The 14,775-nt window shown below is 38.1% G+C and overlaps 1 protein-coding gene across 4 annotated transcripts in view; it reads left to right on the top strand.

The window, feature by feature from the left end:
- Window positions 1-14,775, top strand: part of NAA25 (N-alpha-acetyltransferase 25, NatB auxiliary subunit) — a 57,683-nt gene that overhangs the window by 33,797 nt on the left and 9,111 nt on the right. For 3 of the 4 annotated variants that reach the window (XM_036449080.2, XM_036449078.2, XM_045585625.1), the window contains 7 exons: window positions 1,929-2,080; window positions 3,284-3,409; window positions 5,984-6,227; window positions 8,521-8,644; window positions 10,061-10,126; window positions 11,235-11,332; window positions 12,601-12,711. In XM_036449080.2, the coding sequence (XP_036304973.1) occupies window positions 1,929-2,080; window positions 3,284-3,409; window positions 5,984-6,227; window positions 8,521-8,644; window positions 10,061-10,126; window positions 11,235-11,332; window positions 12,601-12,711 (921 nt within the window). Of the gene's footprint in view, window positions 1-1,928; window positions 2,081-3,283; window positions 3,410-5,983; window positions 6,228-8,520; window positions 8,645-10,060; window positions 10,127-11,234; window positions 11,333-12,600; window positions 12,712-14,417; window positions 14,751-14,775 lie in introns of those variants that run through there. The other variant, XM_045585626.1, reaches the window with a different exon arrangement.

Genomic DNA, 14,775 nt, shown 5'->3' with positions numbered 1-14,775 from the left:
ATGTCCATGTATTATGCAAATTTTTAGTGACCAGGGTTCATTTCAGGAATCCAAATGGGATCTAAATAGCTTCAATGGTTCATACATGAATAGGCATAAGTACGGACAACATTCTCTGATATTTAGAAGGCTTTAAAGTGCCAGTGGCTTCCAGTTTTGCCTGCAGTTCTCATAGGGGGTGTTTCTTCAAACTGTAGTCCTTTCCCAGCTTTTGTCCTATTGGTAGCTGCTCGAGCCCTCTCCTAGTTCTGCAGTGACAGTTTACCACGGCATTAAAGGAGGACTATCATCAAAAGAACAACCAGAGAGCTAGAGTTACCTTCTCATTCTGTTAAAGGACTACATTCCCTCTTTGTTGCCTCCGTTTTCTCTTTCTAAAGCTGGTGCCTTTTTCTAAAGTGGTAGTCCATGGACCACTTCAAATTAAAACTGATTCTACACTCAGTAAGGCTGGGTTCTTGCTTTTTAACATAATATTTTGGATCTGTAATTAATAAATTTGATTGGAATCACCAAAGTTATATTTTATCCTGATTAATTTCTGGATCATATGTTCCTAACCAGCTGTTTTTTTTTTTTGTTTTTTTTCCAACTTATAAGTTCCTATTGCAAGGGCTGCTGGCAAACCTTGCTATGTTTTCCAAGCCAAGTGGCCATCGGATAGGCATATGTGTTTAGAGTGTCCTGGCCTCTTCTTATAGGGCCTATCACTGTCCTTTAATCAGGCAAGAAGGTACACTTGAGCTTTTTCAGATAGTCCTTCTTTAAACCTGCAGGATCACAAGTAATCTTTTTAATTTTCTTGTGTCCGTCCGTCTTTAATTTCTCCAGATACTGCAGGCAAACAGCTCGCCGAGGTGTCCCATGGGGGTTTAAAAGCCGCATCGAATGCAGTTGAATTAGCGCCCGTGGCGCAATCCCGCGGCCTGAAATGAACCCTGCGAGGCTGTGTATCAGAGGGTATGTTGTTAACTATTGGCCTATTTTCATACTGGGCAGATAATTGGAACGTTATGGAGATGGGGGCAAAACTGATTGAGGTTATGCCAAAAAGACTGGAAAGGATCTAGAAAGGATTTTTTAGGGCAGACATCAGCTTTGAACTTCACACTTTCCTTGGTCCGAGGGGTGCCCTCCCGACTTCTAATCCTGATGGCATAGGTCCACCTATGAAATGTTCTTCCCTGAGATTTTGTTCTGTTGTGCCAGAATTTCTGTTGAGAATTCTTTATCTTGCCTCTGTTTACAATATTTCATCTGTAAATGTGTATTAATCTAAATTAAAGATGTGGTGAGTGTTGCCTTCACTTACTTGCTTATGGAATTTTCTAGCAGAGGTCTTAGGTAGTTTGGATGGACAAGTAGTAGCCTGGTTCTTGAAGTCTTTCTGTTCTCAGAACAGATTATGACATGAGTTTTTATAGGTCTTTTGTTTGGCGCCTTATTTCTATCCTGATATAATACATGCCTTATGTTTGTGATACTGTATTTAGAAATAAACAAAACTGAGAGCAGCCTTTTTTTCTGAAGGAGAGTGATTTTGAGGGAGAGGGGGTGGTGGTGTTGATAGTGTGGTTATATTATTCTAGTGTTTTGGAATCTTTGTATAAAATAGTTTGTCTTAGATGCAGAAAAACATGGAGTAATATCCCTTCCATAATGGCACAAATAAAATTTTTGACTGATGTGGTATAACAAACCTCCAGTCCTGTTGAATTGAAAGACAAAACTCAAAGAAAAAGTTTGTGTGGTGGCAGCAGCAGCTGACTCTGGTATAGGAAAGAAGGAAAATGATCTTTTAAAAGCCCATAATCTACTTGGTGATCAAGGCCTTTAAAAATTAGATTAAACATTTTACTTAATTTTAGTTTGACTTCATTGTCTGACCTGTGAAATATTTATACCAAGGTAATGTCTTTCCTTCCCAGACCTCAGAATATATTATTCAAGCTTACAAATATGGTGCATTTGAGAAGATTCCAGAGTTTATCGCTTTTAGGAACAGGCTGAATAATTCTCTTCATTTTGCACAAGTCCGTACTGAACGGATGTTGTTAGACCTTCTACTTGAAGCAAATATGTAAGTACTAGAGGCCTGGTGCATGAACTTGTGTATGAGTGGGGTCCCTTGGAGTGGCCTGTTGGGATCAGGCCCCAGCTAGCGCCTAAACCACCGCAGCCCCACCTGACACCCAGCCATGGCCTGGCATTGTCCCCTTACCTGCTCCACCATTCTGCCTGGGGGGCAATTGATCGTGACCAGGCACCCCACCCAACTCCTTCAGCACCTGGAAGCTGGGCGGTGGCCCCGCTTCTGTCTGCGGGGTGATGGGTGGGGCAGTTGGGCCCCTGTTCACACCTTTCTTGGCTTGGCACCACCTGCTCACCTGCTCCACCATCCTGTTGTGCTCTTGCTCTTATTGGAGCCTGTTGGGGCTGGCAGGACCTCCACTCCTGCCCACTGCCAGCACTGATGCCTGCCATTACGTCTGCCATGTTCCACACTGCCCCCTGGTGGTCAGAGCATGTCATAGAGAGCAGTTGAACTGTTCAAACAATTTGCATATTAGGCTTTTATTATATAGGATTGCATAAGAGCTAAAAAGGAACTAAGGGATAAGATCAAATGCTGAGAGCCTTTAATGGGCTCATGGGTGACATTAACAGGTTTAAGCTAAGGAAAATGGGGGGGAAATGAGTAAATAGGAGGGGATGCAGGAAAGAAAGGGGTAGAGAACTTGATATATGTCATGGGAATGAGAGTACTGCTAGGTTCTATACAGAAGCCAGCTAGACTCTGGGAAATATTGTGTTTATGAGGATCCCTGCACACATGGGATTTCAGGAATCCACTTTGTTTTGGTTGGGCTTTCAGACTCAAGCTGGCATGATCTGTGCTTGGTTCTCTTACATCTTCTATGCGCTTTTACTACTACTACTATTACTTTTTTAAATGTATTTTTATCGACTTTAGAAAGAGAAGTAGAGTGAAAGATGAAAACATCTATGAGAGAGAATAATTGATTGGCTGCCTCCTGCATGCCCCTTACTGGGGATTGAGCCCAAAACCCAAGCATATGCTCTTGACCGGAATTGAACCCAGGACCCTTCAGTCCGAAGGCTGATGCTATATCCTCAGCCAAATTAGGTAGGGTGAGCCTTTACTTCTTAATAGTAAATCCTCTCTTCCTCCATTCCTTTCTAATAAAAGAGTCCTAGCTAATACGTTTTTATGGCTTGTTTATAACTTAAATAATACATAAATATATTTTCTGTATCACAGATCAATCAGCTTAGCAGAAAGTATAAGGTCAATGAATCTTCGGCCAGAAGAAGATGACATTCCATGGGAAACCTTGCGAGACAACAGAGACTTAAATGTTTTCTTCAGCTGGGATCCAAAAGATAGGTAACTGGAAGTACCCCCCAAGCGATTTAAAGAAATAGAATGAATCTAAGAATTGAGTTTTTTTAAAACCTTTTTACACAAGTATAACAGTAGAGGCCCAATGCACGAAATTCATTGGGGAGCTGTGACAGGGTGTCCCCTCAGCCTGGCCTGCACCCTCTCATAGTCTGGGAGCCCTTGGGGGATGTCTGACTAATGGCTTAGGCTAGGGGTGTCGAACTCAATCAGAGAAGGGGCCAAAATCTAAAATCCAGCCTAAATCGCGGGCCGAATGGTTTACTGAACAGTCATAAACTATCATTGTGATGGAAACGCAGCGGAGTGCAGTGATGACAGTGCGGTGCGGGCCACATTGCAAGGCCTGGTGGGACGGATTTGGCCCGCGGGCCTTGTGTTTGACACATGTGGCTTAGGCCCACTTCCCACCAACTGTCCAACTGCCAGCTGTGAGCCCCGCTTCTTGCTGAGCAGTGCTCCCCTGTGGGAGCACACTGACCACCAGGGGTCAGCTCTTACATTGAGTGTCTGCCTCCTGGTGGACAATGTGCATCATAACGACCAGTCATTCTATCATTCGGTTGATTTGCAAATTAGCCTTTTATTATATAGGATGTTTATTGTAGGAATCAGAAAATATAAGTAAACCAAAGGAAGAAAATAAATCTCACCCCTATGTTGGGATTAAAAGTTCTATTCTTCATAGCATCCATGCAAACAGACTCCAGATAGATTATAGATTATGTTAAAATCCATTAGAAATTCTAGAAGAAAATATAAAATAAAAATGATTGGGGAAAGCCTTTCTTAGCATTATATGAAATATAGAAGTAAAGGTCTAAGGATATGTGGTAAGTTGGTAAATATCAGCTTACCAGAAAATATTTAGCAAAATATATATTTTTGTTAATCCTCACCTGAGGGTATTTTTTTCATTGAGTTTTTTTTAGAGAGAGTGGAAGGGATAGGGAAAGGGCAGGGAAGGAGGAGGGAGAGAGTATGAAACACCTATGTGAGACAGACACATTGATTGGCTGCCTCCTGCATGCACCCTGACTGAGGTCTGGGATAAAACCACTGAACTATGACCCTCTGGTGTGTTGCCAGATGCTTTAACCCCTGAAGATCAGGGCTCTTTATATATATTAATAGCCTTCATATATAGAGAGAACTGAGAAGAAGATAACTAAAAAACTAATTGGGTAAATGGCTTAATAGGAAATTCAAAGAAATGATTCTTACAGCAATAAAAGTGTTTTAACCTGTCAGGTGAAGATAAAAAGGATTAATACTATGCTCAGCAAGATGGTGGGAAAATCGTTTTTATATGTTTACATGGGGGTGAAACTATATTACCTTCCCTAACCAGGAGTTTTAGTGATATGTATATGTATCAAGATTGAAAGTTCATATACTATTTAGTTCAGCAGATCTGCTTCTAGGAAAGTGGAACCTAAGGAGATATGTCTATGAGGTGTAGGTCAGGCAGAGATATGTCTATGTATGAGGTGTAGTTCTGAATATACTGTGACTTGGGGATTGCCTAGAACACATTTAGTGATTGGCAAGGACTCATGGGGCTTAATATATCCTTGCTCTCACAACTAAGGTTTATTTTATTTTGTTTTTACTTATTTAATTTTTAAATTTTATTGATATGGTATCACATAATTGTCCTACAACTAAGGTTTATTATAATAAAAATAGATGACAGAATCAGCAAGGGAAAAAACATACAGTTGGAGTCTGGAGAATTCCATGCACAGACTTCCAGTACCTCTCCGACCCAGGAGGTGCTCTATCACACTCGCTCCTTTCTCTAGCCATGGAAAATACAGTAATAAGTGTGCAATGTTTCTGCTCAGAGAAGCCCATTAGAGAGTTGGTGTCCAAGGTTTCTAGCAGCTGGTTATATAGGTATGCTCTGTGTAGCATGTATCAACATTCTAGACACTCAGAAGGAAAACAGGTGTCACCATAAACAATAGGTTTGTACAGTCTAGGCACAGTGAGACGCTCTTGTCATTTAGAGAATAGTTGGAGTACCAAGTTTCCAGACGTCAGCGAAGAGCTACCCTTTAAGTAGGCTCTTCTAAATTAATAGCCTCAGGCTTACTATGTTAATCTTTTCTACACATTCTATCACAAAAAGATTCAGTTTGGAAACTGGTATTAATATAGTGAACCTGTGTTATTTGCTTAAAATAAATTGTATAAATACTTTTAGTTGCATACTTTTAGTACCTCTGTATTGCAAAAATCTGAAATCTGTAAGTTTGTTAATATGGTGGATGCTTGGTTATCAGGGCATTTTCCTTCTGCTTTTTACTTTTCTGTCATTTGAATTGTATTATCAGAAAAGTCTCAGTTAAGGAAAAAATAACCTGTTAGGTAGGTTGTCATTCCTGTTGATGGATACCTAAGTGGGGACTTGGATGATTTTGGTTTGTCTAAGATCATTCGGCTAGTAAATGAAAGCTGGACCACTCAAAGGCATCTTGTCTGATGAAAGTTAACTTTGAAAGATTTAAAGGCAACATATTTAGTAAAAGGGATGGTTTGGGGATTTTTTTAAAGGGATGTTTCTGAAGAGCATAAGAAACTTTCCTTGGAGGAGGAGACCATGTGGTTAAGAATCCGTTCCTTAACATTGAGGCTGATCAGTGGACTCCCAAGTCTTAACCACCCTGTGGAACCCAAGAACTCGGAGAAGACCACTGAGAACGGTGTAGCCTCCAGGGTTGATATTCTTCGTTTGCTCCTTCAACAGCTGGAGTCTGCCCTGGAGACAGGAAAGCGATTTATTGAAAAGGAAATTCAGGTATATATTATCAAAGCTTCAGTAATTTATGACTATCTTTTTAATAATATAATTTGGGTGGGTGAATTGTAAGAAACAGAATTTTGTCCCAGTTTATGAAATCTGTAGGAAAAAGGCAAATATTACAAACTTAGGAGGTTGTAGAGGCTGTTTCGATATCCAAACTGGAAAGTGAGGAAAAACAAAATAGCATTTTTTGGTGATAGTAAATTATTTTTTAATCCTTACCCGAGGATATATTCATTTATATTTAGAGAGAAGGGGGAAGGGCAAGAGAGAGAGAAACAGACATCAATGTGAGAGAGAAATATCATTGTGTTGCCTCTCCCATGGGCCCTCACTGGGGATAGAACCTGCCATCTAGTAGATATGTGTCCTGATCAGGAATCGAACCGTTTTTATGTATGGGACAATGCTCCAACCAACTGAGCCACACTGGCTAGCGCTGTGATGGTAAATTTTTTCTTTTGATTTTAGAGAGGAAGGGAGAGGGAGAGAGAGATAGAAACATCAATGATGAGAGAGAATCATTGATCTGCTGCTTCCTGCACGCCCCCTACTGGGGATCGAGCCCACAATCTGAGCATGTGCCCTGACCGGGAATCGAACCCTGATCTCCTGGTTCTTAGGTTGACGTTCAACCACTGAGCCACGCCAGCTGGGCAAGGTGATGGTAAATTTTTAATAAGATTATGTATTTTCTATATAATGATTTAGTTGTTAACATAGTCTCCTTTTACTCCTGATTATGCTTTCCACAGTTACAGTTGGTTACTTGCAGTTAAACACAGTCTGAAAAAATTAAACGGAAATTTCTAGAAATAAACAATTTATAAGTTTTAAATTGCTTGCTGTTCTCACACTGCTCTATCCCGCTCCATCCTACCTGGAACATGAATTATCCCTTTGTCCAGCATTTTCACACTTATACACTATCTGCCCTTTAGTCACTTAGTAGCTGCTTTGGTTATCAGGGTATCGCAGTGCTTGTTTTTAAGTCACCCTTATTTTACTTAATAGTCCCAAAGCACACAGTAGTAATGCTGGCAATTTGGATATGCCAAAGAGAAGCCATAAAGTGCTTCCTTTTAAGTGAAAAGATGAAAGTTCACAATTAAGAAAAAAAGTCTTATGCTGAGGTTGCTAAAATCTACACTAAGAAGCAATTGTCTATTCATAAAATTGTGGGGGGTGGGGCGGGGAAGAAATTTGTACTATTTTTCTGTTGTACATCAGATTGCAAAAGTTATGACCACGGTGTGTGATAACTGCTTAGTTAAGGTAGAAAAGGCTTAAATTCATAGGTGGAAGACATAAGCAAAATACATGTTTTGATTGCTAGCAATGTGTTGCTCCCTTATACTAAGACTTCATCAAGGAGTTCATTGAAACAAGTGACTACATTCACTTAACTTTCACTATGTTATACTAGAGGCCTGGTGTACGAAATTAGTTGTCCCTCAGCCCAGACTGTACCCTCTCCAATCTGGGATCCCTCTCACAATCCAGGACTGCTGGCTCCCAACCAATCGCCTGCCTTATTGCCCCTAACAGCTTCTGCCTGCCAGCCTGAGAGCCCCCTAGCTACTCCCTTGCCAGCCTGATTGATGCCTAACTGCTCCCCTGTGCCCCGATTGCCCCTAACTGCCCTCCCCTGCAGGCTTGGTCACCCCCAACTGCCGTCCTCTGCTGGCCTGGTCACCCCTAAATGTCCTCTCTTGCCAGCCTAGTAGCCCCCAGTTGCCTTCCCCTGCAAGCCTGGTCGCGCCTTACTGTCCACCCTTGCAGGCCTAGTCACCCCCAACTACTATCCCCTGCCAGCCCGATTGCCCCTAACTGCTCTCCCTACCAGCCTGGTCACCCCTAACTGCCCTCTCCTGCTGGCATTTTGTGGTGGCCATCTTTGATCACATGGGGGTGGCCATCTTGTATGTTGGAGTGACGGCCAATTTGCATATTACATTTTTATTATATAGGATTGTTATAATTGTTCTATTTTATGTTAGTTATTAATCTGATTTATAATTAAACTTGATCAGAGATATGTATGTGTAGGAAAGAAATAGTATATACAAGGTTTGAGAGTCTCCACAGTTTCAGCCATCCACTGGGGTCTTGGAATGTATCCCCTGTGGATAAAGAGGGTGGAGGGGCTACTATAGTTTGCGGATCAATGGTATGTAAATTAATCACTAAGATAGATATTTACCCATTAGTTACAGACATTTGTTTCCTTATTTTGTATGAAATTACATGAACTTAAAGAACCTCACTTTATTCCTTTCTTTTTCAGTATCCTTTCCTTGGTCCTGTGCCTACCAGAATGGGTGGATTCCTTAATTCTGGCTGTTCTCAGTGCCAAACCAGTTCTTTTTATCTTGTTTGTGATATTTATGAGCTGGATACCAATGGTTTAGGTAAGTTATGTTTGCTTGAGTCTATTTTGTGGGTCTTTGTCATTGCAACATTGCACTTAGTAAATGCAACACATAATATCTATAACTCACTATTTAAAACTTTAAAGGAGATGGAAGCTGGGAGCTGTTCTGGAAATGTCTGGTTTACAGGGAAGTACATTAAAAGGTTACAAAGTAATGTTTTAGAAGTTTAAGTCCTTTCATATTTGAAATCTTATTAGGTTCAAAAGAATAAATAAATAAATAAAAATAAATTCTTGATTTGTTACACTATTTTTAGATTTCAGATTGAATTCTTTATTTAAAAACAAAGCCCTCAGCTCTGGCTGGTGTGGTTCAGTTGGTTGGGCATCATCCTGTGCACTAGGAGGTTGCCTATTCGATTCCCAGTCAAGGGCTCATCCCGGGTGTGGGCTCAATCCCTGGTAGGGGTGTGCAGGAGGCAGCCAATCGTTGTTGCATTCTGACATTGGTGTTTCTCTCTTTTTCTCCCTCTTCCTTTTCTCTTTAAAAATCGATAAACTATTATATATTTTTTTAAAAAACATATATACATTTATATATATATTTTTTTTTTTTAAATTTTATTTTTTTATTTAATATATTTTATTTATTTTTTTTTTTTTTTTTTTTTTTTTTTTTTACAGAGAGGAAGAGAGAGGGATAGAGAGTTAGAAACATGGATGAGAGAGAAACATCGACCAGCTGCCTCTTGCACACCCCCACTGGGGATGTACCCACAACCAAGGTACATCCTTGACCAGAATTGAACCTGGGACCTTCAGTCCGCAGGCCGATGCTCTATCCACTGAGCCAAACCGGTTTTGGCAAAATATATTTATTTTTAAATGATTTCAGAGAGGAAAGGAGGGAGGGAGGGAGAGAGAGAAAGATATATAAATAAGGAGAGAGAATCATCAATCAGGCTTTCTCCTCACATACCCTACACTGGGATCTAGCTTGCAACCTGGGCATGTGCTCTTGACTGGGAATGGAACTGTGATCTCCAGGCACATAGGTTGCTGCTCAACCATGGGCTGGCTTCGCAATAAACTATTCTTTAAAAAGGAAAAAATGAAGTTTTTAACTTTGTGGAGAAGAGTTTCTTTCTAAGCTCTAAAACCAGTGAGAATCACAAATATTGTCAAGGCTGTGGTGATTTCCCCCCCCTTCTGAATCATAAGGTTTATGCATCCTGTCCTGTCATTTAGAGTATTTGAAACATAGATTTCTAGTTCTTCTAGACTAGAAATCTTTTCCTTTATCTTTTCTCAATTTTTTTTCTTTTCCTTTCATCTTTCTCTGTCTGTCTGTCTGTCTCTTTAGAGAAAAGAAAATGTCTTTGCCTACGTGTGGCTTGCAGGTATTGAGCTTGCTTAAAAAAAATGAATGTTTTTCATTGTTTTTCAATTTTAGAGGATACAATAGAGATCCAGGAGCGAGTAGAGAATACTCTTAAGTCTTTACTAGAACAGTTAAAAGGTAAGCATTCTTATTGTTGTGTCCCCTTTTGTATCTGATTGTCTGATAATAGCTCATTATTTTTTAAGTCAAAACTTGCAAGAGGATTTGAAAGTAATACATACTTTTGGTATGTTTAAGATTTGCTTTTAACTTTAAAATGTTTTATTGCAAAAGCCATAGATTCCTATTATATAAATAGTACACAGCTATGTATGGTCTTTCCCTTTGCCAGCCCTATTCCCTCAGAGTAAGAAATGTGTGACGCTTTGGAGTCCAAACTGCCCATACATGTATATATGGAAATACATAGTAGTAATTGTTTTTAACATATGAAAAGGTATAATATATGCTTTTCTGACTGTAATTTGCTATTTTGGATATCTTACCATTTCAGTTACATGTATACTTCATTCATTTTGAAGACTGGATAATATTCCATGGTTTTTAATCATTGTACCAAATTTGTTTATGCTTTTCTCCATCCAATATATAATAATATACACTTGAGTTACTTATAGCAGTATTTTTAACAGCATATATTAACAATGCTGAAATGAAGATCTTGAGACATAAGTATTTGGGTACTTATTTGAGTATTTTCTTTGATTAAATTCCTAGAAATCGAATTATTTGGTAAAAGGATATACATAAGCATTTTATATCTATAAGGGATTTTCTCCTCAGGATTCTAAACTATTTTTAATTTTATTGCCCAAATGAAGAATGAGGATTAAAAGATGAACAAGATTGTAAATCAAATGTGGTATTTGTTTATGAAGGTGCATCTCTACCATGCTCTTAATGGCATGTTTAGGTTCTTCTAAATTATTCATTGGGAATCTTAATTTTATTGTGTCAATGGCCTATTTGTGAAAAGGCTCAGACACTAGAATATAGTTTATAAAGCCACCTTTTGTATTTTGAAGACAATAGAGCAATAGTCATGTGGCTTTTAAGAGAGCTTAACATAGATATTCTTTGGTATTTGATTTATTGTGTGAGGATGAGAGGCTTGATTAAGCTTTAATATTTATTTGTTTATTCTTTAGTATATTGTACATTGTGTTTCTAAGAATAACATTGAAACAGGGCTGAATAAAACCATGAGATATTTTTCTGTTTTTAGATGTCTTCAGCAAATGTAAAGGTGATCTGTTAGAAGTTAAAGATGGTAACTTGAAAACACACCCTACTCTTTTAGAAAATCTAGTCTTCTTTGTTGAGGTATGTTTTGTTTTTTTCCTGAAAAACTAGATTGTTTTCTATTGTCTGAAGGATTAATTTTTCAAAAATGAACACTGAATAGGCAATCTGGACCTGAAATTTAATCCCTCACACCTGCCTTTTGTTAATTGGAAAACAGTGGACTCATCTTTAAAGATTTCTGATCCACACCAAATCTAGCTGTTTTCTGTTCATTTTCCTTGTTGACTCAGCTATTATGTAATTTAATCCCTCCAGCTTCTTTTATTATTACTATTCTTTAATTACTGAGATTCTGCGTTATGAAGGATGACCCAGGAGCTGATATATCAAAACTCTCCTTCTTTTAGAAGAGAGGAGGATATATCACAAACACCAATAACTTAACTTTTCTTTAATTTCTGTGGCATATATTTTTCTTCTCCTACTATTATAGTTTGTAAACTTGCTGAGGGTAGTATTTTCTGTTCTGATGATTGGCACATTATAAGTGCCTATAATACACTTACTAAATGAATGAATAATTGCATGTATATGAACATATATGTACACTATAGTGAAGAAGACATACAAACATCTAACAAATAGAGGATATATGTGACCAACTAGGCAGAATCTCCATGTATATTTAAGTTAAGGTTTGCAGGTAAGGTAGTATCTTTTTTTTTTTTTTTAATATATTTTATTGATTTTTTACAGAGAGGAGGAGAGAGGGATAGAGAGCTAGAAATGTCGACGAGAGAGAAACATCGACCAGCTGCCTCCTGCACACCCCCTACTGGGGATGTGCCCGCAACCAAGGTACATGCCCTTGACCGGAATCGAACCTGGGACCCTTCAGTCCGCAGACCGAGGCTCTACCACTGAGCCAAACCGGTTTCGGCGGTAAGGTAGTATCTTACTTGGCTGAAGAGGTGGGTGGGAAGAGATATATATATTGTAAAGAACCTTTGGATTCCATGTTTAGGAATTTGGACTTCTCACTTGAGTGAAAAGGATGCTGGTAGATCCGCACTTCTGATAGGGAAGAGAAAGGAAATAGGATCAAGTGGAGCCTGAAGAAAGGATAAAGATTTAAGGTGTTTAAGAGTATTTAAGCCGGAGATGATGAAGGCCTGGAATAATGTGGTTACCATAAAACTTAGAGAGTGGAGAGTTGGAGGAGAAATTGAAGGGACTTACATAGAACAACTGTCAATTTATTTGTTTAATCCATTACATTTAACTGTTCCTGATTGATATCTTGAGTGTAATCATTATTCATGAATTTGTAATTTTTCCTTTTTCAGACTATTTCTATTATTCTGTGGGTGTCCAGTTACTGTGAGAGTGTCCTGCGACCATACAAATTAAATTTACAGAAAAAGAAAAAGAAGAAAAAAGAAACCAGCATCATCATGGTAATAACAGAAAATACAAGTAATAATCTGGCTGCATGCTGCTTTTTGTTTCCTGCATGTTGTGAGACCTTAGGGTCCTATATGCACTTATTTTCTTTCCCCAATTACTAAAAACTTACACACCTACTGGAAAGTTGAAATATTAATATAATTACCAAATAGCCTTACCTAGTCTTTCCACTTTAATAGTGTGCACATTTGTTTTGTTTTCCTTTCTCCCCCGTCCCTTCATTCACTGTGTCTACGATAATTAACAGTCATGAGTACAAAGTCTGAAAGGATAGATCAGAGTTGCTCTGTTACTCTCTGTGTTAATGGAGTGCTACTCTCTTAGAACTTGTAAATTGCTTTTTGGTATTTGGATTTTGTAGTTTTTGCTTTTCTAATTCCAAGAATAAAAATAACTTTCCTTATTTTTATGATTATCTCAATAACCTAACGGTGTAAATAAACTGAAGATCATCTATATTCCCAACAAGCAATGACAGCCACTGCAAACAAACCAGAATCATGCTCTATAGGTTTTTCGACTATTAGTTTGTTTTTGTTTTTTATTTAATGACATTTACTGACATCTCATTTTAGTTAATATATATGTATTTCATTACCTTTAATGGTTATATACTATCCTGTTGTATTAATATACCATCATAACTTATTCCCATTGATAAATATTTGATTGGTTCTAATTTGCAAATATTCTAAATTATGCTGTTATTAAAATATGGACATATACACAAAGATGAATTCATAATATTTCCTTATAATATCTTATAGGTCTAAGTTACTATGTATGTACATTTTTACATTCCACAACAGTGTTGAGTGTGTCTGTGTTCTTACCCATCTGATAAGCAAACATTACTTTTTTTTTTTTTTTCTAATTTGTATTTAAAAATTTCTATTGATGTTGAACCTTCAAAGAAGATTTCTTGAGTGAAAAGCTGATTTATTACTTGATTGGCTAGTTTTCTTGCATTTATCTGTGTTTTAAATTGTATGATATATTGCTAGGATTTCTTTGCTATATTTTTTGTTCTATCATTGCCCAAGTTTCCTATTGTAATATAATATTTTACCTTTTGATATAGTCTGACCTGTTGGACTCTTAATAATATAATAGTGTTATTAATCCTTTATCTTAGATGATTTCTTCCAGTTTGTCATTGTTCTTTTTTTATTTAAAAAATTTTTTTTTATTTATTTCAGAGAGGAAGGGAGAGGGAGAGAGAGATAGAAACATCAATGATGAGAGAGAATAATTGATCGGCTGCCTCCTGCATGACCCTATTAGGGATTGAGTGCACAACCCAGCCAGGTATGTGCCCTTGACCGGAATTGAACCTGGAACCCTTTAGTCCTCAGGCCAATGCTCTGTCAACTGAGCCAAAGCAGGGCAAAATTTTCTTGACTGTAGTCTCCCATCATTTTAAAATATATATATATTTTATTGATTTTCCACAGAGAGGAAGGGAGAGGGATAGAGAGCTAGAAACGTCGATGAGAGAGAAACATTGACCAGCTGCCTCTTGCACACCCCCCACCGGGGATGTGCCTGCAACCAATGTACATGCCCTTGACCGGAATCGAACCTGGGACCTTTCAGTCCGCAGATGGACGCTCTATCCACTGAGCCAAACCAGTTTTGGCCTCCCATCATTTTTCTATTAGAACTTAGACTATTCTGTTTCTGTTATTAATACTAGAGGAAATTTCAAAGACATAAAGAGAAGAAATGAAGTCTTAGGGTCCTCTCATCTCATTTAGTGTTCCAGGAGATTCTCAATTCAAAATTGAGTAATGGCCAAGATACTTTTCTACTAGAATTTCATCTCTAGTTCACCAGGTTGAATTAAAATCTCATTTTTAAAGAATGCTTAAGTCATTATTGCCGAGTTAGTATTATTTGGTGGCAATTAAATATACTATGGTTTTCAAGACTGTGTTAATATCAAAACTATCCATTCCTATTACTGTTAATAGCATTAAGTAATTCTATAGTATGAAATTAGTATAGCTTAAATGATGTAAGCATAGGAAATAAGTTTGATAATCTTTCAACTA

The sequence above is a fragment of the Pipistrellus kuhlii genome, unplaced genomic scaffold, assembly GCF_014108245.1.
Source record: "Pipistrellus kuhlii isolate mPipKuh1 unplaced genomic scaffold, mPipKuh1.p scaffold_m20_p_20, whole genome shotgun sequence".
Taxonomy (NCBI): Eukaryota; Metazoa; Chordata; class Mammalia; order Chiroptera; family Vespertilionidae; genus Pipistrellus; species Pipistrellus kuhlii.
This window is presented reverse-complemented; position numbering and strand designations above follow the sequence as displayed.